This window comes from Salvelinus sp. IW2-2015, linkage group LG4q.1:29, assembly GCF_002910315.2.
Source record: "Salvelinus sp. IW2-2015 linkage group LG4q.1:29, ASM291031v2, whole genome shotgun sequence".
NCBI classification, from domain to species: Eukaryota; Metazoa; Chordata; class Actinopteri; order Salmoniformes; family Salmonidae; genus Salvelinus; species Salvelinus sp. IW2-2015.
The window spans coordinates 51,964,062-51,990,264 of record NC_036842.1 but is presented as its reverse complement, the minus strand read 5'-3'; the positions used below and the strand labels follow the sequence as shown (position 1 = coordinate 51,990,264).

General features: G+C 44.0%; 1 protein-coding gene across 1 annotated transcript in view; it reads left to right on the top strand.

Moving 5' to 3' along the window:
• The window catches only part of LOC111962130 (protein inscuteable homolog), a 43,702-nt gene extending 17,790 nt beyond the window's left edge, over positions 1 to 25,912 (top strand). Inside the window, exons 6-12 of the mRNA XM_023984978.2 lie at positions 3,723 to 3,848; positions 12,251 to 12,422; positions 12,677 to 12,855; positions 12,945 to 13,011; positions 14,710 to 14,865; positions 19,373 to 19,449; positions 24,395 to 25,912. Coding sequence (XP_023840746.2) covers positions 3,723 to 3,848; positions 12,251 to 12,422; positions 12,677 to 12,855; positions 12,945 to 13,011; positions 14,710 to 14,865; positions 19,373 to 19,449; positions 24,395 to 24,523 — 906 coding nt within the window. The 3' untranslated portion in view covers positions 24,524 to 25,912. The remainder of the gene's footprint in view (positions 1 to 3,722; positions 3,849 to 12,250; positions 12,423 to 12,676; positions 12,856 to 12,944; positions 13,012 to 14,709; positions 14,866 to 19,372; positions 19,450 to 24,394) is intronic.
• Positions 25,913 to 26,203: the final 291 nt, after the last annotated feature.

The following is a 26,203-nucleotide window of genomic DNA, read 5'->3' as shown; positions in this document are numbered from 1 at the left end:
ATGGCTGCCAATGGGGCTAATGAGTACAGAGCACTAAACATCTGTTGGCATCTGAATGTATTACTCTGCTTTCTTTCTAAAGCCTTTGTCTCTCGGGTGGATAGTCAAGCTCCTCTGTCATCTTTGTGCTTTGGTAGCGCTGACATCCCCCTTCTTTTTGCTGTTGAATATCTGCCATTTGCCATCTATTTCCACCCCCCTCCGTCCCCCTACTTTCCTGGAACTGTTGATAGATGTGCTTTTAGTCTACGATYTGCTGCATAACGGACTGCGATAAAGTCTGGCAGTGGCAAGATGAGACGCTCGATGCAGCAGGTCCGATGAATGTACTGGAACCCAATCAGGTGTCCAGTGAGCTAACTTGACTCCATGAGATGAGGGTGTGTGCGAAGCCTAGCCTGTTTGTTGGAGAGTCTGTTTTTAGCCTGGAGTATGTTACTGTATAATTAATTGTCTGTTGGTGTTTCAATCACCGGTGTTTAAATCCCCCCACCAACCATTATGTATTCTAGGTCTGCTCATTATGCACAGTATATACAGGCAGTGTTCACTCATGTCAATGCACACCCTGCTTCCTTGCCAGACTCACGCATGAGTATGGTCCTTAGCCTAAATATGAATTGAGCCATGAAAGAAAGACATTTGATTTAGTATGAGGAGAATAGACAGAGCTGCGTTTTGGTGCATATACAGTACCGGTCAAAAGTTTGGACACATCTACTCATTCCAGGGTTGTTCTTAATTTTTTACTATTTTCTACATTTTAGAATAATAGTGAAGACATCAAGCCTATGAAATAACACAGATGGAGTCATGTAGTAACCAAGAAAAGTGTTAAACAAATCAACATTTATTTTATATTTGCGTTTCTTCAAAGTAGATACTCTTTGCCTTGATGACAGCTTTGCACACTCTTGGCATTCTCTCAACCAACTTCATGAGGTAGTCACCTGGAATTCATTTCAATTAACAGGTGTGACTTGTTAAAAGTTAATTTGTGGAATTTCTTTCCTTCTTAATGCGTTTGATCCAATCAGTTGTGTTGTGACAAGGTAGGGGTGGTATACAGAAGATAGCCCTATTTGGTAAAATACAGCTTAAATAAGAAAAGAGAAATGACAGTCCATCATTACTTTAAGACATTAAGGTCAGTCAATCCTGAACATTTCAAGAACTTTGAAAGTTTCTTCAAGTGCAGTCGCAAAAACCATCAAGCGCTATGATGAAACTGTCTCTCATGAGGACCGCCACAGGAAAGGAAGACCCAGATTTACCTCTGTTGCAGAGGATAAGTTCATTAGTTACCAGCCAAGTAACAGACATATCTCAACATCAACTGTTCAGAGGAGACTGCGTGAATCAGGCCTTCATGGTRGAATTGCTGTGTCTTTGTGAGACGCAGTGTAGGTGAACAGATGATCTCCACAAGTGTAGTTCCCACCGTGAAGCATGGAGGAGGAGGTGTGATGGTGGGGGGGTGCTTTGCTGGTGACACTGTCTGTGATTTATTTAGAATTCAAGGCACACTTAACCAGCATGGCTACCACAACATTCTACAGCGATACACCATCCCATTTGGTTTGGGCTTAGTGAGACTGTCATTTGTTTTTCAACAGGACTATGACCCAACACAACTCTAGGCTGTGTAAGGGCTATTTGATCAAGAAGGAGAGTGATGGAGTGAGATGGTTTGGGATGAGTTGGACCGCAGAGTGAAGGAAAAGCAGCCAACAAGTGCTCAGCATATGTGGGAACTCCTTCAAGACTGTTGGAAAATTAATCCAGGTGAAGCTGGTTGAGAGAATGCCAAGCGTGTGCAAAGCTGTCATCAAGGCAAAGGATGGCTACTTTGAAAAATCTCAAATATAAATGATTCCATATGCTATTTCATGGTCTTGACGTCTTCACTATTATTCTACGATGTAGAACATTTWAAAAAWAAAYAAAAACCCTTGAATGAATAGGTGTGTCCACACTTTTGACTGGTATTGTATATTGGAGGGCTACAGGAAGAAGAAGTAAGACCACGTCATGATTTAATGGGAGTTCACTGTCTTGCTGTTTACCTTCTGTGGTTATGTACAGTATATGGATCTAAACGTCGGCCATGTCTGCAGATTCACAAATCTACATCTGGTCTCTCCTGCAGCCGTTTGAAACAAAGAAAAAGCTGGGGTGTGAAAGCATAATCTAGTTATAATTGTAGCACGCAATCGTCACGTGAGTCCTGTTCAAACCATGCGGGAGTTCCCACGGAGTTCAGAAACATTTAACATGGGAAGTTTTCAGATCCATTACTAAGATTACACCATGTAAGGACAGAGGCTGTGTTCTCTCTCTCGCTTTCTGACTCTCTTTGTCTCTCTCTCTTTTCGTCTCCATTCGCTAAAATGAATAATTAGGCTTCCCAGAGACAAACCATATGTTAACATGTCAAAGACAGTTTTATGGATAAATCCTGGATGAATCATGGATTCATTCAAACCTTGTGTTGGAGAGGCACCATTTACTTGGTTGATTTAGATGGAGTTCAGTCTTTTTGAACTCCATCAAATGCGACGGCCATGCAGCCTTTACATCATAAATGTAGATCAGCTGTTTCATGAGTTAGTCTCGTGCTATACTTCATACACTTGCATGTGTGGTAAGTCACCTGCAATGCCTTTTATTTCTGAATCCACTCTCACAAACACACGTCAAAACGCCATTGAGTTGTATAATGTGATATGAAAAATATTTAAATATACACATATAAAGCAATGGGTATACCTCTTTCCTCTCCTCAAAACATTTAATATTTATCACATGGGACTTCCTGGTCAAATAAAAGGTACAATTAAATTTAAAAAATGGATTAAACCTGTGAGGGCTAACATCAACAACTGCGTCACAGGAAAGTGATGAAACGATTACAGGACTCCTCCATTAGATTGAAAATAATAACTTGTTTAGGAGTTTCGCTCTTTAGAAGATTGAATGAAGAATGCTGCTCGGGGATTGGCTAAAATGTTTGGTGCTTTGGTTTTCTAGGGAATGTATTGCGTGGGCAGAGAAGGTAAGAGTGTTTAGGGTGTAGGGGCAGGATGATTAGCCACTCCAGGCTTGGCTGTGTGGCTCTATCTGTGCATGAGACATACCACCACCTCCTATAATGGGCCTTATTAGGATAATGGGGGTAGTTACAGGACCTTGTCTTGCAGGTAATTCTATCAATCTCCATGGTGAATAGAATTCTGCCAGCAAGTGTTTTTGTGAGAGGAAATGGCAGAATGTGGAAATGACGGACTGCTTACGTTTGCTTACCCTAATCTGCAATGCAAAAGACATAAACAACCATTATAGGAAGCATATCAAAACCTTGTGCTCAGACCKTTGAACATATCAAACCCTTGTGCTCAAAACTTCACAAGAGAATAATGATTAAATAGTCATTTGGATAGCTTGTCAGGTTGGCAAGCCCACTGATAACTGTCGGCTTGAATACTCAGCCTTGTTGGGTAATCCATTGTTAGCCAAAAGTGTCCAATGGACTAGCCATCTTGTTTTATACTGTTGGCTAGCCTATTGGAAGGTTTGACCTAGCACAATGTGTTCTGTTTCTTAGTTTGTCTGTTTGGCTTGAGGGACTATCAATTTGACATAAGCCCACYTTAGCTTGTTTAGCACTGAGCATTGTTTGCGATGCTAATGATGCTAATGGTGTTGTTTTTGTRTGTKCACAGGAGGGCGCTGTGGTGGCCCTGTTTAAGATCTGCCGGCAGGACTGCTTCAGCGACCTCTACGCACATGCCCTGAGGACGGTGGCCTCCATATGTTGCGTGGAGGAGGGCATCAACCAGCTAGAGAAGGTACTGTAGTGCAGCGTTTAAACATGTAGACACTAGCGCACACACACATTCAGAGGTTGGTACTCACCGATGTGGGCAGTGGAATATGTCCTGCATGCACTCCAGAAAGCTGCSCAGGTGCTGGGTGGAMGTGTGGTTGGACACCACTACTYGTGTCTGATACACAAACAAAAGGATTTACACAGAAACATATGGATGCAGATACAAACTGACACACATACAGTACCAGTCATAAGTTTGGACACACCTAGGCCTCCCGAGGGGCACAGTGGTCTAAGGCAATGCTAGCAGTGCCACTAGAGTTTCTGGGTTCGAGTCCAGGCTCTGTCGCAGCCGGCCGCGCCCGGGAGACCCATGGGGCGGCACACAATTGGCCCAGCGTCACCTGGGTTAGGGGAGGGTTTGGCCGGCAGGGATATCCTTGGCCCTTTGCACACTAGCGAATCCTGTGGCGGGCCGGGTGCAGTGCACGCTGACACGGTTGCCATGTGCACAGTGTTTCCTCCCACACATTGGTGCGGCTGGCTTCTGGGTTAAGTGGGRATTGTGTCAAGAAGCAGTGCGGCTTGGTTGGGTTGTGTTTCGGAGGACGCATGGCTCTCAACCTTCACCTCTCCCGAGTCCGTACGGGAGTTGCAGCGATGAGACAAGACTGTAACTACAAAATTGGGGAGAAAAAGGGGTAAAAGTAACAAAATAAATAAATATAAAAAAATAAAAAAAAATATGTATATTTTGGACACACACACTCATTACAGGGTTTTTCTTTATTTTTACTTTTTTCTACATTGTAGAATAAGAGTGAAGATATCAACACTGTGAAATAATACATATGGAATCATGTAGTAACCTAAAAAGCGTTAAACAAACCAAAATATATTTTATATTTGAGATTCTTCAAAGTAGCCACCCTTTGCCTTGATGACAGCTTTGCAGACTCTTGGCATTCTCTCAACCAGCTTCATGAGGTAGTCACCTGGAATGAATTTCAATTAACAGGTGTGCCCTGTTAAAAGTACATTTGTGGAATTTATTTCCTTCTTAACGCGTTTGAGTCAAACAGTTCTGTTGTGACAAGGTAGGGGTGGTATACAGAAGATAGCCCTATTTCGTAAAAGACCAAGTCCATATTATGGCAAGAACAGCTTAAATAAGTGAAAACYACAGTCCATCATTACTTTTAWGACATTTCAAGTACTTTGAAAGTTTCTTCAAGTGCAGTTGCAAAAACCATCAAATGCTATGATGAAACTGGCTCTCATGAGGACCGCCACAGGAAAGGAAGACCCAGAGTTACCTCTGCTGCAGAGGATAAGTTCATTAGAGTTATCAGCCTGCTTCGCAGAGCAGCCCTGCTTCACAGAGTTCAAGTAACAAACACATCCCAATATCAACTGTATAGAGGAGACTGCGTGAATCAGGCCTTGGCCCAAGCAAGTCTCTTGGACCGGTGGAAATCTGTTCTTTGGTCTGATGAGTCCAAATTTGAGATTTTTGGTTCCAACTGCTGTGTATTTGTGAGACGCAGAGTAGGTGAATGGATGATCTCTGCATGTGTAGTTCCCACGTGAAGCATGGAGGAGGAGGTGTGATGTTGTGGGTTGCTTTGCTGGTGACACTGTCTGTGATTTATTTAGAATTCAAGGCACACTTAACCAGCATGGCTACCACAGAATTCTGCAGCGATACGCCATCCCCTCTGGTTGGTGCTTAGTGGGACTATCATTTGTTTTTCAACAGGACAATGACCCAGCATACCTCCAGCATACCTCCAMGCTGGGCTATTTGACCAAGAAGGAGAGTGATGGAGTGCTGCATCCGATGACCTGGCCTCCACAATCACCCYACCTCAACCCAATTGAGATGGTTTGGGATGAGTTGGACCGCAGAGTCAAYGAAAAGCAGCCAACAAGTGCTCAGAATTTGTGGGAACTCCTTCAAGACTGTTGGAAAAGCATTCCAGGTGAAGCTGGTTGAGAGAATGCAAAGAGTGTGCAAAGCTGTCATCAAGGCAAAGGGTGGCTTACTTTGAAGAATCTAAAATATAAAGTATATTTTGATTTGTTTAACACTTTTTTTGATTACTACATGATTCCATATGTGTTATCTCCTAGTTTTGATGTCTTCAGTATTATCCTACAATGTAGAAAATAGTAAAAATAAAGAAAAACCCTTGAATGAGGTGTGTCCAAACTTTTGACTGGTACTGTACATCCATACACTAAAACATTTGTACTAATAAGCAGCAGAGGATAGGCAGACAGGCAGACAGGCAGACAGTCAGACCAGACATACAGGCTGAGAGACAGACAGACACAGACTTCTTTCCAGTGGTCTGCTGGAGTGAGAGCTTCGGTGGGAGATGTTTAGTCTCCCTGTGGGCAGGTATAATGCTCCACTAATACACACTGGGACTGTAGGCCTCACACACGCATGGCATGTTTTCACAGGGGCGCAAGTTTATTTTCACAGGTGAAAACATGCTAACAATGAGAGTAGCGGGAGACTTGGCCACGTGAGCGATGCTCGCTGATCAGGAGCTCACAGAGATCGTACAAAGGAGCGTTTATTTCACTGCTCACCATGGGCTCTTTGCAGGTTGATTTATGTAACGTTGCGTTTCAATTTGCTCTGGAAGCAAGAATTTGAGGTTGGTAAGAGACCACTGYACCTAGACACAGTTGACGGATAAATGTGTGCGTGTGGTGTGTTTGAGTGCGTAACGCTTTTCGACCTATATAAACAGTATTTTCTGTGTTTTTTCCCCCTTCTTTGGAGAATAAACAAAAAACACAAAGTATCTCAACCCAGTGGCAGCCATGAAAGACAAATACAATCCCATTCACTGAMTAATGATGCCACACCGGCGTCTGTGTTTGCTCAAAGAGCAGCTTGGAGAACGGAGGCAGTCGGGTGTAGAAACGCCAGACAGAACAAGAACGACAATGGGCCCCAGATTAGATCRAATGCCTCCGGGGGGGAACTGTTGCTGAAGTTGATGCTACGAACCGAACGCAAGCCATCGCTCAGCCGCGACAACCACACCTGTCGCAGTTGCCMGGTGATGGAGGAAAGGGACTGATTCCCACTTATTATCTCATTGGTTGGAAACTGTTTGTTTACGTCTGTTGGGGCATGTGGTTAAAACAGTAAGAGCTCTATTCAATASGTATCGTGGAAGTTCAGCGTTACAMCTTGATTGAAATGTAAAGGCAATGTTTCCGCGTTCGCGGAGACTGCATTCACGGTAAACACTGCATATGTCGCCTCAATCGGAAATGACRTTATKATTTCTGTTGCGCAATCTGCAATGTTTCAGCGAAACAGATTGAATAGAGCCCTAAAATATCACAAATGATCACGATGAAGTTTAACCTCCATGGTCGTGGAGCTTGGTTGAGTGTCTACTGCACTAGGAGACAAAATTCACACTGACAAAAAGTACATAGTATTTGGGCAGCTTAACTTCTGTACAAAGTTATTATATATGCCCCTTTCAAAAAGTAGGTAGTAGACATTTGTTATTAGGCTACAAAACTGTCATAAATCAAGCCATGTGAGTGTCTTCTTCCATACGACGAGAAACAATTTTAGGAAGAGACCCTGAGTAGACCGGGGGCAAAATATGAATGAGAAGTTCATCTCAGWGCAGAATATTGCTGAGAAAGACGGGAGTTAAGAGGTGGATTGTTCTGCGTCAATGGGCTGTGTTGGCACACTGGTGACGGATTAGGAGCCAGAAATATGGATTTGTCCTATCATGAAGCTCATAGTGATGGTCTTCAGGAAATGACTCTGACAGGTGAATCTATGATGGATAATTCGTATGAGCTCACTCAAACAATTCTACTCAAACTGAGACACAAAAGCAAAAAGTGCCAATTATTTCATGTTTTTCTGTTTGCGTGCTCTGTATTGTAATATGCTCGCTACTCTTACAGACTAGACCTTCAAATTCTTCAAAAGGCAGAGTTATACAGGTTATTTGTTTTAAGGTAATATCTTGTGCTAATATTAATACAAATATTTTTTTTCTTCCACAGTATATTTGGGCACTAATATATCCTAGGTCACTGGCACCACTGCTCAGACGCAAGGTCAAAAAAGTTTAGTGTAGCAGTGGGAAGCGTACCAGAGTTTTGTCTGTACAACATTGCCACCATGTGGATAAAGATTTTATTTCCTAACCTGGATGAAAAAGTTCACTGCATAGACAGACACTCCTCATTCGACTCAACTTCCTTGGGTTGACGCGCACTCTCTCACACACACACCCAAGTTTGCCTACCCCCACCACACCACACAACACACACGCATACATACACATACCCACCCACCCACAACCCTCAGTCATCTTAAACAATGTCCAATCAGAATMAAGATAAAAGCAGGGCAAAGACATSCAGARATTTTGGGGAGGAATTTACGGCACCTGGTATTCCCAGGCGTTCTCCCTTCCAGCAGTGGTGGAAAAAGTAACAAATGTACATACTTGAGTAAAAGTAAAGATACCTTTATAGAAAATGACTCAAGTAAAAGTGAAAGTCATCCAGTAAAATACTACTTGAGTAAAAGTCTAGAAGTATTTGGTTTTAWATATACTTAAGTATCAAAAGTAAATGTAATTGATTAAATATACTAAAGTATCAAAAGTAAAAGTATAAATCCTTTCAAATTGTATAAATCCTTATAAATCCTTTCAAATTGCAAACTAGACGGCACCGTTTTTTATTTATTTTTATTACAGATAGCCGCGGGCACACTCCAACACTTTGACACCATTTACAAATGAAGCATTTGTATTTAGTGAGTCCGCCAGATCAGAGGCAGTAGGCAGTAAGGGTGTGAATTGGACAATTTTTCTGTCCTGCTAAGCATTCAAAATGTAACAAGTATTTTCAGGTGTCAGGAATGTAGTGAAGTAAAAGTTGGCAAAAAATATAAATAGTAAAGTAAAAGTACAGATACCAACAACAACAAAAAACGTACGTAGTACTTGAACGTATTTTTACACCACTGTGTCCCAGTACTAACCATGCCCGACTCTGAACAGGCGTGTTCAGGGTGGTATGGCCACCAGCTTATTTTTGTTTCACCCCTTTTCTCCCCGAATTAGGTTCCTTGGCTCAGGAAGAGGAGAAGGGCGAGTCACGCCTCGTCCGAAACATGACCTGCCTGGCCGCCTACTTCTTATCACACTGCTCACTTAACCCGGATTTCAGCCGCACCAATGTGTCGGGGGAAACACTGTTCGACTGACAACCGGAGTCAGCTTGGAGTGGTGTCGTTTAATTGTGATGGCTTTATAGGCAGAGCTACTAAGTCTCACCCGGGTTGACCCCGACACTTAACTATCTGTCTGGACCGCCTACAAATATAACTACTATAAAGGGATTCTTTGATTAATCAAAGGCGCCTGTCAAATCAATGAGATGCTCGGAGCTTGTTACATCATATGTGGCTCTGTACATGGCCAGAGATGGGCAGTATTTCTGTTACCTGTATTTGAAATATGTATGTGAATTACTTTTGAGTATTTTGTCATTTGTATTTCACCGGAATGAACTAGAATCCAATGTATGTTGTGACAAGATACTTTTGAAACTTTTTGAGACCTGTAATTTGTATGTTCAAAATACTTTTCTATACCATTTKTTTTTATTGCAATTTTCCTTTTCACTCTACATTGGTATCAGAAGTCTGATGGCACTATGTTGTGATAAGAGTATCAGCTAAATGACCAAAATGTAAACATTAATACTTTCAAAGCATGCTGGATATTATTCTAATGACCTCCGTCGTCGAAACAAGGCCAAATGCATGTACAGTGCATTCAGAAAGTATTCAGACCCCTTGACTTTTTCCAAATTTTGTTACGTTACAGCCTTATTCTAAAAACAATTATATAGTTTTTTCCTCATCAATCTACACACAATACCTCATAATTGCAAAGAAAAACWGTTTTTTAGACATTTTTGCAAATGTATATAAAACAAAACACTTAACTATCACATTTACATAAGTATTCAGACCCTTTAATTAGCACTTCCTTGAAGAACCTTTGGCAGTGATTACAGCCTTGAGTCTTCTTGGATACGATGCTATAAGCTTGGCACACCTGTATTTGGGAAATTTGCCATTTCTTCTCTGCAAATCCTCTCAAGCTCTGTCAGGTTGCATGGGGAGCTGAATGCACAGCTATTTTTCAGTCTCTCCAGAGGTGTTCGATCTGGTTCAAGCCCGGGCTCTGGCTGACACACTCAAGGACATTCAGAGACTTGTCTCGAAACTTCTCGTGCATTCTCTTGGCTGTGTGCTTAGGGTCATTGTCCTGTTGGAAGGTGAACCTTCGCCCCAGTCTGAGGTCCTGAGTGCTCTGGAGCAGGTTTTCATGAAGGATCTCTCTGTACTTTGCTTCGTTCATCTTTTCCTAGATTATGACTAGTCTACCAGTCCTTAACGCTGAAAAACATCCCCACAGCATGAAGCTGCCACCACCATGCTTCACCGTAGGGATGGTGCCAGGTTTAATCCAGACGTGACGCTTTGCATTCAAGCCAAAGAGTTCAATCTTGGTTTCATCAGACCAGATAATCTTGTTTCTCATTGTCGGAGAGTCCTTTAGGTGCCTTTTGGCAAACTCCAAGCAGGCTGTCATGTGCCTTTTACTGAGGAGTGGCTTCAGTCTGGCCAATCTACCATAAAGACCTGATTGGTGGAGTGCTGCAGAGATTGTTGTCCTTCTGGAAGGTTCTCCCATCTCCACAGAGGTACCTTGGAGCTCTGCCAGAATGACCATCGGGTTCGTGGTCACCTCCCTGACCAACACCCTTCTCTCCRGATTGCTCATTTTGGCTGGGCGGCCAGCTCTAGGAAGGGTCTTGGTGGTTCCAAACTTCTACCATATAAGAATGATGAAGGCCACTGTGTTCTTGGAGACCTTCAATGCTGCAGACATTTTTTGGTACCCTTCCCCAGATCTGGGCCTCGACACAATCCTGTCTCTGAGCTCTATGGACAATTCCTTCAAACCTCATGGCTTGGATTTTGCTCTGACATGCTCTGTCAACTGTGGGACCTTTTATAGGGGTGGCAGGTAGCCTAGTGGTTAGAGCGTTGGACTAGTAACCTGAAGGCTAAAGGTCAAATTCCCGAGCTGACAAGGTAAAAATCTGTCGTTCTGCCCCTGAACAAGGCAGTTAACCCACTGTTCCCCAGTAGGCCGTCATTGTAAAAAAGAATTTGTTCTTAACTGACTTGCCTAGTTAAATAAAGGTCAAATAAATATAGACAGGTGTGTTTCCAAATCATGTCCAATCAATTGAATATACCACAGGTGGACTCCAATCAAGTTGTAGAAACATTTCAAGGATGATCTATGGAAACAGGATGCACCTGAGCTGAATTTTGAGTCTCATAGCAAAGGGTCTGAATACTTATGTAAATAAGGTATATCTGTTTTTTATAAATTTGCAAACATTTCTAAAAACCTTTGTCATTATGGAGTATTGTGTGTACATTTTTTAAATACATTTTAGAATAAGGCTGTAACGTAACAAAATGTGGAAAKCGTCAAAGGGTCTGAATACTTTCCGAATGCATTGTATGTAGGGCTTAAAAATGATAGAAGAGTTGACCATGGCAAATACAATATGTGGGTATGGGGCTAGGCTAATGTGTGTGTGTGGAATGTGTTATGTACTGAATTCCCTCAGATAAAGTTTGATGCAGTGTAGTCAAGTACTTAAGTAAAAATACTTTAAATTACTACATAAGTAGTTTTTTGGGGTATCTGTACTTTACAATTTATATTTTTGACAACATTAACTTTTACTTCACTAAATTCCTAAAGAAAATGATATACTGTACTTTTTACTCCATACATTTTCCTTGACTCCCAGAAATGTTGAATGCTTAGCAGGAGCGGAAAATGGTGCAATTCACGCGCTTATCAAGAGAACATCCCTGGTCATCCCTACTGCCATCTGGCGGACTCATTAAACACACATGCTTCATTTGTAAATMATGTCTGAGTGTTGGAGTGTGCCTCTGGCTATGCGTAGAAAAAACTATAAACAAAAACAATGGTGCCGCCTGGTTTGCGTAATATAAGGAATTTGAAATGATTTATACTTGTACTTTTGATACTTAAGTATATTTMAGCAATTACATGTAATTTGATACTTAAGTAGTATTTGACTGGGTGACTTTCACTTTTATGCAAGTTATTTTCTATTACTTTTACACAAGTATGACAATTGGGTACTTTTTCCACCACTGGTTTGATGTCATTGAACCAGTTGCTACGTTGTCGTGTTATCCTTATGTTTAGCATGAGATGWTTTGACATAACAGAATGTGCTTGTCGTTGCGTGTAATGTGTCAATCCTTCTATACTCTAGGTGGATGGGATCCTGTGCCTGGCTGACATCCTGACCGATGAGAACAGTGCTGAGGCGGCGAGGGCAGAGGCAGCGGCGGTGGTGGCCCAGATCACCTCGCCTCACCACACCTCCACCCAGCACTTGGGCAGCTTCTTAGAGAGCATGCAGGACATCGTCACCGCCCTCATCAGTGAGTGCATGGCTGCTGTACTTCAGGGCTTTGATATGGCCACAGGTCCTTGAGCTAGATCATTATTCATTCTGAAACACTTTAAAAGGCCRACACTTTAACACGAAAAACAAGAGAACGGCAGCTAACTTTATCCTGGGACGGGGCTGCAGAAATGCGACCACTCTCAAATTCATAGACGGAGCGATGAATGTAKGGTCAAGATGAGGTTGAGATGATTTCCGGAGATAAACGTGTGCATGTGCTTCTTCCAGAGTTGTGCGAGAGTGCCTCCTGTGGTGAGGTCTTCCTCCTGGCGTCTGCTGCCCTTGCCAACATCACTTTCTTCGACAGCATGGCCTGTGAGATCCTCCTCCAGCTCAARGCCATCCACATACTCCTCCAGTCCTGCAAAGACCGCCAAAGAGTGGATACTCCCTACTCTAAAGACCAGGTAGAGGACACACTGATCCATAGCTAAAATGTGTTGAGCGTGGTCAAATCTCTGGTATAACAGGCCCTGTTGACTGTGGTCCTTTTTAGGTGGTGACCATCTTGGCAAACCTCTCTGTTTTGGAYCAGTCTTCATCTGAYGTCCTGCAAGAGAAGGGTATGCAAAAAACAACGTTTTTACCAGTATTTGATATCTCAAGTTTCAAGTGTTATTAGTAATATGTCCAGGATACACATGGTATGTACAGTTCAATGGAATGTTTACTTGCAGGTTCCTTCTCAACAATGCTACAACAATAAGAAATATTAAAATATAAGAATATGAACATAAAGTAAATGGCTCAGTAGAGTAAAATAAACATTTGAGCATAAGTATAATACAGGAAGGCACTGAATGAGGATGACTTCACAATTAACATCTCCACACGGAGAAATGGATTAATATCAAAGAATGCTATCAAAATTATTGCAGATAAATGACAGAATCACACAGGACAGATAAAGGGAAAACCCCATCCATTGTATTGCAGTTATAATCCTCAAGATGGCAACGTAAACCCACATTTTTGTCATGTTGCCTGCTTCTTCAACCCTATTAGTTTTGTCGTCTGACCTGTTGTTGTTTATGTTATGTATTGAGCCCTTGTCTCTGTGTTTGTCTATTTTTTCKTATTCTGTGTGTTTTGTGTCTACGTCCTCTTACGGCAGGGCCAGCCCGCCCATGAGGCAGGATTAGGCGGCCGCCTATGGTGGCAGATTGACGAGGGCGGTATTTTKCAAGTTAATTGACATAGACGCACCTCTAACAACACATACAACCTCACATAATTCTGRCCCAAAACAATTTCTCTCAACCAGTGGCATTTGGGTCTTTGGTGAGCGCTGATGCTGCCCTGTGATAAGCAGTGCACACTTTTTATTTCATGCACGTTTCTCCGATCAAATAGCCTAAATAGAGCACAAACAGGTCAAAGTAAAATGGATAATAAGGAATGGACAATAAAGATACTCACAACTGCTGTCTAGGAGTTTCAACTCATGGGCTAAATTGTCATGAATCAGTGGTTTCAAGTTTGCATCCATCAATTTTTTACGAGCTGATCATAGCGAAAAATAAAATACTTCTTKATTTCCCTCTGTGTAAACACATTGCAAATAAGCTCAGGATAACTCCTGATAAAGTTGGGTAGCTGATATTCAGAGCTTAKATAGCCAAATRGATTAGTCACAGAAATCAGGTATAATAAAGCCAATGCAACTGCCTGTTTTACAAATGGTGGGCTTACCACATGGATGGGCATTCATAACATTCCATTATGGGCTGATACCACGGACTGATGTCAACATKATTTTGCTTACTGGGAKTATTCTAGATTTGCAGGGTATAGGAGGGCTGCAATTTTTGGCCTTGCCTATGGCGGGAGAACGGCCAGTAGCGGGCATGGTCTACAGCAGTGCCCCCAAGTTTTCTGAGGCAAAAAATATGTATACATTATTAAAATGTTGTTGTTGGGCATAAAATACTGTAAAAAACCCAGGAAATCAGCTCCAAGTGATTTTAATTTAAGAAATCTGTTCCCAAGTATTACCACGCATAATAGAGACACGGGATCGTATACAAATGTAAACAAGGTCTGAAATGATTATGTTTTAGTCAAACATTATATCTGTTTGGGCTTCTTGCGGTCAATTTGCAGTCTACAAATTATTTGTAATTATGTTAATGCRCCCCGACCATCCACTCAAGGAAAAAATCTGCCCGCGGTTGAATTTAGTTAATGATCCCTGGTCTACGGCCTCTGACTGTCTGTGTTGTGTGTCTACGTCCTCTGACTGTGTGTCTGTTGTTTGCTAGGTATTGAGAGACTGCTCCAGCTGCTGAGCGAGAAGCCATCTTCCTCCAGTCCATCGGAGGGCGCGGCGTGCGAGCGGGTCCAGCAGAAAGCCGCTGTCACACTGGCCCGTCTGAGCAGAGACCCGGACGTGGCCCAAACAGCCATCCAGCTGCAAGGTATAGGCCATCGCTCTGGGGTCAAGTTTCCCCTAGGTACAGATCTAGGATTAGCTTCCCCTCCCCCAATCCTACATTTCACAATTAGTGGGGGAAATTATAAACTGATTCAAGATTAGTGTCTAGAGGCAAGTTCCCCCTACTTCATAGGCCATCGGCTTCTCTGCTACCTAAGCGTATAGCATTTAGACCACTCTTTTGGCCTTTTACATTTTAGTTGCATTCAAGATCTCAACTGTGATGACCCRACTTTTGAGACAGTTCCCTCTAGGGGGGATATCTATTTATAGAGACTGATTTACTAGAGGAAATTCTTACCTTTCAAGCCTTTTTTGGCTCTCTTAGAGCTCGATTCAATCCATATCGTGGAAGATCTGCGGTATAGCGTGATTGAAATTTAAWATCAAAGRAAATCAAATCACATTTTATTGGTCACATACACATGGTTAGRAGATGTTAATGCGAGTGTAGCGAAATGGTTATGCTTCTAGTTCCGACAGTGCAGTAGTATCTAACAAYTATTCTAACAATTCCACAACAACTACCTAATACACACAAATCTAAAGAGATTAAATAAGAATATGTACATATAAATATATGGATGAGCGATGGCCAAGTGGCATAGGCAAGATGCAATAGATGTTATAAGATACAGTATATACATATGAGATGAGTAATGTATTGTGGCAGACGGCAGGGAGATATTGTGGCAGACGGCAGGGAGAGGTGAGGGGAGTGGTGATTGAAGGGAAATAACTTGCAGCCCGCTGGCTCCACCCCCGAGCCATATATGGACTTCCTGCCCCAACGAGGCGAGCCTGTGGATCATTAAGCCAGGGAGTGCTTAGGGATAAAAGAGGAAGCGGCCTGCACAAAGGGGCAGAGAATGGAGAGGAAAGCGTATGTTATGATGAGTGTGAGATGAGTGTGAGATGAGTGTGAGATGAGTGTGAGATGAGTGTGAGATGAGTGTGAGATGAGTGTGAGATGAGTGTGAGATGAGTGTGAGATGAGTGTGAGATGAGTGTGAGAAGCTGCGCAGGCTCTCGGCAGTCTCTCGGCAGTCTCTCGGCAGCCTCTCGTCCCAAACCCAGTAGGTTTATACTGAAGCTGATGACATCGAGGCTTACCTCCAAGCCTTCGAGAGGACGGCGGCTAGGGAGAAATGGCCCCATGAGCAATGGGCCATCCGGCTAGCACCCTTCCAGTCAGGCGTGGCACAGAAGACCATCAGGATCTGGCGGCTGACCAGGAGACGCATTACGAGGGGCTGAAAAAGGAAATCATGCGCCGGTATGGTTACACCCTGATTAGCAGGGCACAAAGATTCCATGATTGGGCGTAGGATCCTACAGCATTCCCCCGATCATAAATGCATGATCTAATTAGACTGGCCAAGAGCTGGCTAACTGCTGAACCACTGACGCTCACGACCATTGAGAAAGTGGTCATAGATACATTTCTATGCTCTCTCCTGTTCAAAGCCAAAAAGTTAGCAAGCCAAGCTAACCTGCAGAGCGCAGATCAGCTGGTGGAACTGTTGAAAGGACAACAGGTGGCTTTGGAGTTCCTGCACAGCGGACAARCACAGAAGGCGGAACCCTCCACTCGCCTGAAGGAGCGGAGGACCACGCCGGGACCCCGGGCAAGGATGGAGGGGACAACAACAGCCAGCTCCCCGAGACGACGCCCTTCCTGGACAGCAGGAAATGTCCTTCGGCCTCAGGGACAACGGCAAAGGGACAACACACYGGGCCAGTGGGAGTCGTCCCGAACCTGCCTGTGCCGGTCCTTATTGGGAGGGATTTCCCGATGTTCCACCAACCGTGGACCAGTATGTCCGGAGACGTGAGGAACTGAGGGAACCAAAAGCCGGAGAGGTGGGAGGGAGGGACGCCAGAAGGAGGGATGCCCAGATGTGTGGATTCCAGGAAGTGGACCCCCAGGCGTCAACAGAACCCCTCTCGGAGGGCGACTCGGGTGAAGCCAGACTGGKGGGTGAGGTGGCGAGTCTGGAAGACATGTTCCCGATGGACCATGAGGATGGCGCCAGAGCTTCTCTAGCGGTTCGGCACGGCCCAACTGGAGGATCCCAACTTGGCCAGCGCTCTTTAGCAGGTGACCGTGGTGAACAGAAAACACATGGAGGTGGTAAATCAAATCACCTACCCCCATTTTTCAATAAAGAAGTTGCTATATCAGGTTGTGAAGAATGACGAATGTATGGAGTTGTTGTTGGTGCCCCATCCCTTTGTACTATCTGTCCTGCAGTTGGCGCACTCCCACCTTCTTGGGGCTCACCTAGGGGTGGAGAAAACCTTAGACAGGATCAAGGCACGATTTTACTGGCTGGGGGTGAAGAGAGCAGTGGAAGATTACTGCCGCAGTTACCCAAAGTGCCAGCGAGTGGCGACTAAACCCCACTTCCGATGRTCCTTTCATTCCCKTACCCATTATTTCAGTCCGTTTTCAGCAGGATCGCAATGGATCTCGGGGGACCTCTACCCAAGAGCAACCGAAGGCACCAATACATCCTAGTGATTCTGGAATATGCCACCAGGAACCCGGAAGCCATTCCCCTGCGCACCATGGCCACCAAGGGAATCGCACGTGAGTTGGTTACACTGTTCTCCCGAGTAGGCATCCCCGACGAGATATTGACCGACCAGGGCACCCCGTTCATGTCGCGAATCATGAAGGATCTATGCAAACTAATGAAAATGGGAACAAAGATATTCCATTGTGGAGAAAGAATGTCTAGCGATCAAGTGGGCACCTGGTGAAGCTGAAATATTACTTATTGGGACGGCACTTCACCCTCGTAACGGACCATGCACCACTAGTTTGGATGTTACAGAATAAGAACACCCCCTGGTTCCTATCCTTACAGCCCTTCGCTTTCTCTGTCGTACACTGATCAGCCGCAGCCCATGGATATGCCGATGCCCTCTCCAGAAGGGATGCTCTAGGGAGCTGGACCACCCCTCCATCCCGGAGCTGGGGGAGGGGGGGCAAGGAGTGATGATTGAAAGGAGATACCTTYCTTGCTGGCTCCACCACCCGAGCCTTATATGGACTTCCTGCCCCAACGAGGTGAGCCTGTGGATCATTAAGCCAGGGAGTGCTTGCGGATAAAGGGGCAGAGAATGGGAGAGGGTGTGAGAAGAGATAACTAGCTGTCTGATTACCCRCACTGTGTACCGAACCGGTTTGGCTGAGGACCCGAGTTTTAGGATTACCCCTGAAGAATGGAACGGACCACGAGAACGGACTGTGGACTGTGAAATGGTTGGTGAATTCTCCCCTTTTTCCCAAGGTGCCAAACTCCCCATTTGCATTCTAGTTGTGCTCCTTGTGCGTGTTTGGTTATTGAACTTGGTGACGTGGACACCCCACACCCTTGAACCTGCTACAATATGTAAACATTGTTAAAATGTCATTATTTAAAGTGACTAGTGATCCATTTATTAAAGTGGCCAATGATTTGAGTATGTATGTAGGCAGCAGCCACTCAATGTTAGTGATGGCTGTTTTAACCGTCTGATGATCTTAAYATAGAAGRTGTTTTTCCAGTCTCTCGGTCCCAGCTTTGATGCACATGTACTGATCTAGCCTTCTGGATGGTAGCGGGGTGAACAGGCAGTGGCTCGGGTGGTTGTTGTCCTTGATGATCTTTTTGGCCTTCCTGTGACATCTGGTGCTGTAGGTGTCCTGGAGGGCAGGTAGTTTGCCCCCAGTGATGCGTTGTGCAGACCGCACCACCCTCTGGAGAGCCTTGCGGTTGAGGGCGGTGCAGTTGCCGTACCAGGCGGTGATACAGCCCAACAGGATGCTCTCAATTGTGCATCTGTAAAAGTTTCAGGTTTTTAGATGACAAGCCAACTCCTGAGGTTGAAGAAGCCCTGTTGCACCTTCACCACACTGTCTGTGTGGGTGGACCATTTCAGTTTGTCTGATGTGTATGCCGAGAAATMTCAAGCTTTTCACCTTCTCCACTACTGTCCCGWCGATGTGGATAGGAGGGTGCTCCCTCTGCTGTTTCCTTAAGTCCACAATCATCTCCTTTGTTTTGTTGAGTGAGTGGTTGCTTTCCTGACACCACACTCCGAGTGCCCTCACCACCTCCCTGTAGGCTGTCTCGTCGTTGTTGGTAATCAAGCCCACTACTGTTGTGTGTGTGTGTGTGTGTGTGTGTGTCTGTGTGTGTGTGTGGTCTGCAAATTTGATGATTGAGTTGGAGGCGTGCATGGCCACACAGTCATGGGTGAACAGGGAGTACAGGAGGGGGCTGAGCACGCACCCTTGTGGGGCCCCAAGTAAGGTTTATGGAGGCTGCATTAAGGATAAACGCTTGATCCGAAATGACCTTAAATTTGAATCGTGCTATATCGTGGATCTTCGGTGATATGGATTGTATCCAGCCCTAAATCACAGTAATCAAAGGAACATTATGTAGAACAATCAGCAACACAATTGCTTAACTAACCATGGTCTTCCATTTCTCCAGCTGTTCCTCGACTAATCGAACTGTGTCGCTCACCAGCAGAGAGGAACAACAGCGACTCTGTACTGGTTGCATGTCTGGTATGTACTAGATCTTTGAGTATGTGTTAGTATGAATGTCTGTGTACAATAGTTATATTCTCGAGAATGTGTTTGAACGTGTATTGTATGTATGTTTTTAAAGCCTCTGCTATGTATATTTCCCATACACCTGRACTGCACTCTGAAGTAATATCTTTCCAGGGCATAGTGCATAAGTGTACCTAATTACTTAGATGTAAGTAATGAGAGGGTGATGTCCATGGGGCAAAGTTGAAAGACACCGCAGTCCTTGCATCTGAACCAGTCTTCTCATTATAAGGAGATCCCACTATGTAGCCGGGTATGCTTAAATAGGCACATATCATACATATTCCTGTTCATCCTTTATCATTCAGTCAGCCTGCTCATAATTGATAAGGCCAGATCACAGGCTAGATAAAGAACTCTTTAGATCTGTGTATAAGAGTCATAGGCTTAATTAAGACTGCTGGATGGATTTTGCACATAAGGGCTCTCTCCTTCACTGTTTTACAGTGTTTGCTATAATCAAGTCGATTTAATAGGATCATTTTTTTATRGCTAGCGCCAGGGGTAAAATTGAGATATTGTAGGAACCAGCCTTCAAAGAGGGTTGGCTTTCAGAGATAATGTTGTTAACTGATATGTAAACATGTGGTATTCCCCTGCTGCAGAACTGTAATTTTGTTTCATACTGCCATGCTCCCTCTGTTTTATTACAGAATACRGAAGCAGTCATGCACTGCAGAGTCAGTCAATCCTCAGTCCATCAGCAAGTAGCTGAAGTATTTACAGTGTCTTCGGAAAGTATTCAGACCCCTTGACATTTTCCACATTTTGTTAGGTTACAGCCTTTTCCCTCATCAATCTACACACAATACTCCATAATGACAAAGCAAAAACGGGTTTTAGAAATGTTTGCTAATATCACATTTACATAAGTATTCAGACCCTTTACTCAGTATGACGATACAAGCTTGGCACACCTGTATTTGGGGAGTTTCTCCCATTCTTCTCTGCAGATGCTCTCAAGCTCTGTCAGTTTGGATGGGGAGCGTTGCTGCACAGCTATTTTCAGGTCTGTCCAGAGATGTTTGATCAGGGGCAAGTCCGGGCTCTGGCTGGGCCACTCAAGGACATTCAGAGACTTGTCCTGAAGCCACTCCTGCGTTGTCTTGGCTGTGTGCTTAGGGRCGTTGTCCTGTTGGAAGATGAACCTTCGCCCTAGTCTGAGGTCCTGAGCGCWCTGGAGCAGGTTTWCATCAAGGATCTCTCMGTACTTTGCTCCGTTCATCTTTGCCTCGATCCTGACTAGTCTCCCAGTCCCAGCCGCTGAAAAACATCCCCACAGCATAATGCAGGGATGGTGCCAGGTTTCCTCCAGATGTGACACTTGGCATTCAGGCCAAAGAGTAAGATCTTGCTTTTATCAGAGAATCTTGTTTCTCATGGTCTGAGAGTCTTTACACAGAACCCAAACCGGCTGCACGCGTGCGCCATCGTGTCCCCCCCACACCAAACGCAATCACGAAACGCAGGTTAAAATATCAAAACAAACTCTGAACCAATTACATTAATTTGGGGACAGGTCGAAAAMCATTAAACATGTATGGCAATTTATCTAGCTAGCTTGCACGTGCTAGCTAATTTGTCCTATTTAGCTAGCTTGCTGTTGCTAGATAATTTGTCCTGGGATATAAACATTGAGTTGTTATTTTACCTGAAATGCCCAAGGTCCTCTACAATTAGTCCACACATAAAACGGTCAACCGAATCGTTTCTAGTCATCTCTCCTCCTTCCAGGCTTTTTCTTCTCTTGATTTTATATTGCGATTGGCAACTTTCATAAATTAGGTGCATTACCGCCACTGACCTCGTTCGTCTTTCAGTCACCCACGTGGGTATAACCAATGAGGAGATGGCACGTGGGTACCTGCTTCTACAAACCAGTGAGATGGGAGAGGCAGGACTTGCAGCGTGATCTGCGTCAGAAATAGAACCGATTTCTATTTTAGCCCTTGGCAATGCAGACGCTCGTTGGCAGTGTTGATGCAATTGAATAACATGGATTTCTAAATTTATTTTGCAACGCTCGCGTGTGGTCAGCCTATTAGGTGCCTTTTGGCAAACTACAACCAAGCTGTCATGTGCCTTTTTTACTAACGAGTTGCTTCCGTTTGGCAACTCTACCATAAAATCTGATTGGTGGAGTGCTCCCATTCGACGAGGAACTCTAGAGCTCTGTCAGGATGACTATAGGGTTCTTGGTCACCTCCCTGACCAAGGCCCTTCTTCCCTGATTGCTCAGTTTTGGTACCCTCCCCCAGATCTGTGCCTCGACACAATCCTGTCTCGGAGCACTAAGGACAATTCCTTCGACCTCTTGCTTGGTTTTTGCTCTGACATAACTTTATATAGACAGGTGTGTGTGTGCCTTTCCAAATAATGTCCAATCAATTGAATTTACCACAGGTGGACTTCAATCAAGTTGTAGAAACATCTTAAGGATGATCAATAAAAACAGGATGCACCTGAGCTCATTTTCGAGTCTCATAGCAAAGTGTCTGAATACTTATGTAAATACGTGTTTTTAAAATGTGTGTATATACACTGCTCAAAAAATAAAGGGAACATTTAAACAACACAATGTAACTCCAAGTCAATCAACTTCTGTGAAATCAAACTGTCCACTTAGGAAGCAACACTGATTGACAATACATTTCACATGCTGTTGTGCAAATGGAATAGACAAATGGTGGAAATTATAGGCAATTAGCAAGACACCCCCAATAAAGGAGTGGTTCTGCAGGTGGTGACCACAGACCACTTCTCAGTTCCTATGCTTCCTGGCTGATGTTTTGGTCACTTTTGAATGCTGGCGGTGCTTTCACTCTAGTGGTAGCATGAGACGGAGTCTACAACCCACACAAGTGGCTCAGGTAGTGCAGCTCATCCAGGATGGCACATCAATGCGAGCTGTGGCAAGAAGGTTTGCTGTGTCTGTCAGCGTAGTGTCCAGAGCATGGAGGCGCTACCAGGAGAAAGGCCAGTACATCAGGAGACGTGGAGGAGGCCGTAGGAGGGCAACAACCCAGCAGCAGGACCGCTACCTCCGCCTTTGTGCAAGGAGGAGCAGGAGGACCACTGCCAGAGCCCTGCAAAATGACCTCCAGCAGGCCACAAATGTGCATGTGTCTGCTCAAACGGTCAGAAATAGACTCCATGAGGGCCCGACGTCCACAGGTGGGGGTTGTGCTTACAGCCCAACACCGTGCAGGACGTTTGGCATTTGCCAGAGAACACCAAGATTGGCAAATTCGCCACTGCGCCCTGTGCTCTTCACAGATGAAAGCAGGTTCACACTGAGCACATGAGCACATGAGCACATGTGACAGACGTGACAGAGTCTGGAGACGCCGTGGAGAACGTTCTGCTGCCTGCAACATCCTCCAGCATGACCGGTTTGGCGGTGGGTCATGGTGTGGGGTGGCATTTCTTTGGGGGCCGCACAGCCCTCCATGTGCTCGCCAGAGGTAGCCTGACTGCCATTAGGTACCGAGATGAGATCCTCAGACCCCTTGTGAGACCATATGCTGGTGCGGTTGGCCCTGGGTTCCTCCTAATGCAAGACAATGCTAGACCTCATGTGGCTGGAGTGTGTCAGCAGTTCCTGCAAGAGGAAGGCATTGATGCTATGGACTGAACCGCCCGTTCCAGACCTGAATCCAATTGAGCACATCTGGGACATCATGTCTCGCTCCATCCACCAAACGCCACATTGCACCACAGACTGTCCAGGAGTTTGCGGATGCTTTAGTCCAGGTCTGGGAGGAGATCCCTCAGGAGACCATCCGCCACCTCATCAGGAGCATGCCCAGGCGTTGTAGGGAGGTCATACAGGCACGTGGAGGCCACACACACTACTGAGCCTCATTTTGACTTGTTTTAAGGACATTACATCAAAGTTGGATCAGCCTGTAGTGTGGTTTTCCACTTTAATTTTGAGTGTGACTCCAAATCCAGACCTCCATGGGTTTGATAAATTGATTTCCATTGATAATTTTTGTGTGATTTATTAAAAGTATTTAATAAGAATATTTCATTCATTCAGATTTAGGATGTGTTACTTTAGTGTTCCCTTTATTTTTTTGAGCAGTAATATATATATATATATATATATATATAATATATATATATATTTTGCCAAAAAATTCGGAACCTGTTTTTGCTTTGTCGTTATGGGTATTGTGTAGATTGCTGATGTTTTTTCTTTATTAATCAATTTTAGAATAAGCTGTAACAACAAAATGTGGAAAAAGTCATGGGTCAGAATACCTTCAGAAGGCACTGTATATCTGCGAAGTCAGCAATATCTAGCTCTATAGTCTATTGTTCTACAGGTAACTGCCAAATAAAGGAAACACTTGAGTAATGATGGATACAAAGTATATTGAAAGCAGGTGCTTCCACACAGGTGTGTTCATGAGTTAATTGAGCAAATTAAACATCCCATCATGCTTAGGGCCATGTAAAAATATGCCCATTATTTTGGCTACCATGGCTAGAAGAAGAGATCTGGTGACTTTGAAAAGGGGGTCTTAAAAGAACATAGCGGTGTTTTAAAGATGTGTGTCTCAGTCACCAGATCTCAACCCAATTGAACACTTACGGGAGGTTCTGGAGCGGTGCCTGAGACAGCGTTTTCTACCACCATCAACAACAACAAATTTATAAAATTTATCGTGAAGAATGGTGTCGCATCCCTCCAATCGAGTTCCAGACACTTGTAAACTCTATGCCAAGGCGCATTGAAGCTGTTCTGGCGGCTCATGGTGGCCCAACGCTCATTTTGTTAGTTACCTGTARATTTATAATGACCAATCTTATTTTATGCTATGTCATGTGCTGTCACTGGAATAGATGTTGAGTGTCTTCACTGATCCATTCCTCTCCTTGTGCTTTGKAGGCTGCCCTGAGGAGGCTGGCGGCGGGGTGTCCAGACAGCATCGAGGCCACCGACCACCAGCAGCTGATCAAGCCCAGACTGGTGGACTCTTTCCTGCTGTGCTCCAACATGGAAGAGAGCTTTGTATAGGAAGATCCAGAGCAGAGGGGTTGGGTGCTCAGCAGTGGAGGCTGCTGAGGGGAGGTCGCCTCATAATAATGTCTGGAATGGAGTAAATGGAATGGTATCAAACACATGRGTTTGACTCCGTTCCGGACATTATTATGAGTCGTCATCCCTTCAGCAGCCTCCACTGGTGCACAGATACTGGGGGAGTCACAGTGAGCTTTTGTTTCAGCCTGAGACTTAAAAACACAGACAAAGGAAGGGTTGATGAAATCAGTCCCTATATCCCAAAGCACGCCTTGACTGTTTACCAAAAAATCTGAGCATGAACGGAATTGCCGTTAGTKATTTCAGAACTTCCATTCTCAGAGTACAAAACACCAAAATTGGAGGACAAGCTGGTAAGCTAAAATAATGTACATGATGGAAMCATTCATGAATTAGTACCAAAATCTCCTTCGTGTTTTTAACACCCACAGTGTACATATGGGACCGTCATTATTAAACCAAGTGTTAAAAAGTTAGTGGGTGTTGGAAATTTACAAATTTACCCATAATGAATCAAGAACTGTTTTTAAAGTGTTAGGCTCCTAACACTGTGGGTGCTAGAAATGAAATTKAAAGTGACAGATAATGAACCAAGAACACTTTAAAGGTAGACTCAGCGATATGACGAAGAAGCAGAACGAAAACAGCGTTGAAGCGCAAGGCTCAACTTCTCCACTGTTTTGGTGCCCTGGCTACCACACGGAACAACCTGAAAGCGAACCTGTGCACATGTGCAGAAACTGTGTGACTGTATAGTCCTGCATCTTGCTCATCTCAATATCTGAGYTGCTGCTCYTTGRAACATAATTTCACTGAGTCTACCTTTTAAAGTGTCAGGCTCCCAACACACTGTAGGTGTTGGAAATGAACAGCTTGTTGGTCAGTTCCTTCATCATTTTAAATCAGTCAGTTTGTCAAAGATTTCACTGACTGTCTAWTTTACATCTTGTCAGCTGCCAATTTAATGGGTTGTTAATATATTAGAAATTACTATTGTGCTCTGTTACTTTCAGATAAGAATTTGTATAATGAGTTTGTYGCACAAACAGTATATTGTCAAGGTATTTGATTACATGATCTAATTAAACCTCCCTTGTTCAGAGGAGTTAATGAAATAGGTTACTGTTTGGAGCGGAAGACGACTCCTGAAGTAGGTTTGTKTGGCAACAAAGTTCTTTGAAATTGATCATATTGTATTTTACAATCTCGCCTTGGATCTCAAACATTGTATTTGCTACTAAGAAACATAAATGGATCGTAAAACACAATATCTGCAGTGAAACTGTTTAAAAAAAMATATATATTTAAAAATAAATGACATTGTATAGCATGCATATACTGTAATAAAGGGAGCATATCTTATAACGGAATGTTGTGTTTGTTTGTCACTGTCAAGACAAGTATCCATTCAGAAACTGACTCCATTGAAACTRGGCTTCACTACTGTGCTAATGTGACCAGAAAAAGCTATGACGAACAAGAGTAACATGGCACGCCAAAGGTAGAACTTGGCTCATCAAAGCGAGACCATGTCACAGGAGATGACTGTTCAATTATCAATGATGCCTTATATCCCTTCATAAGGCCTAATGAGGGCCCAAGGTCCGTAGCCACGCCTCTCCCACGAGAGCTGCTACACTGCCAGACATACATCTC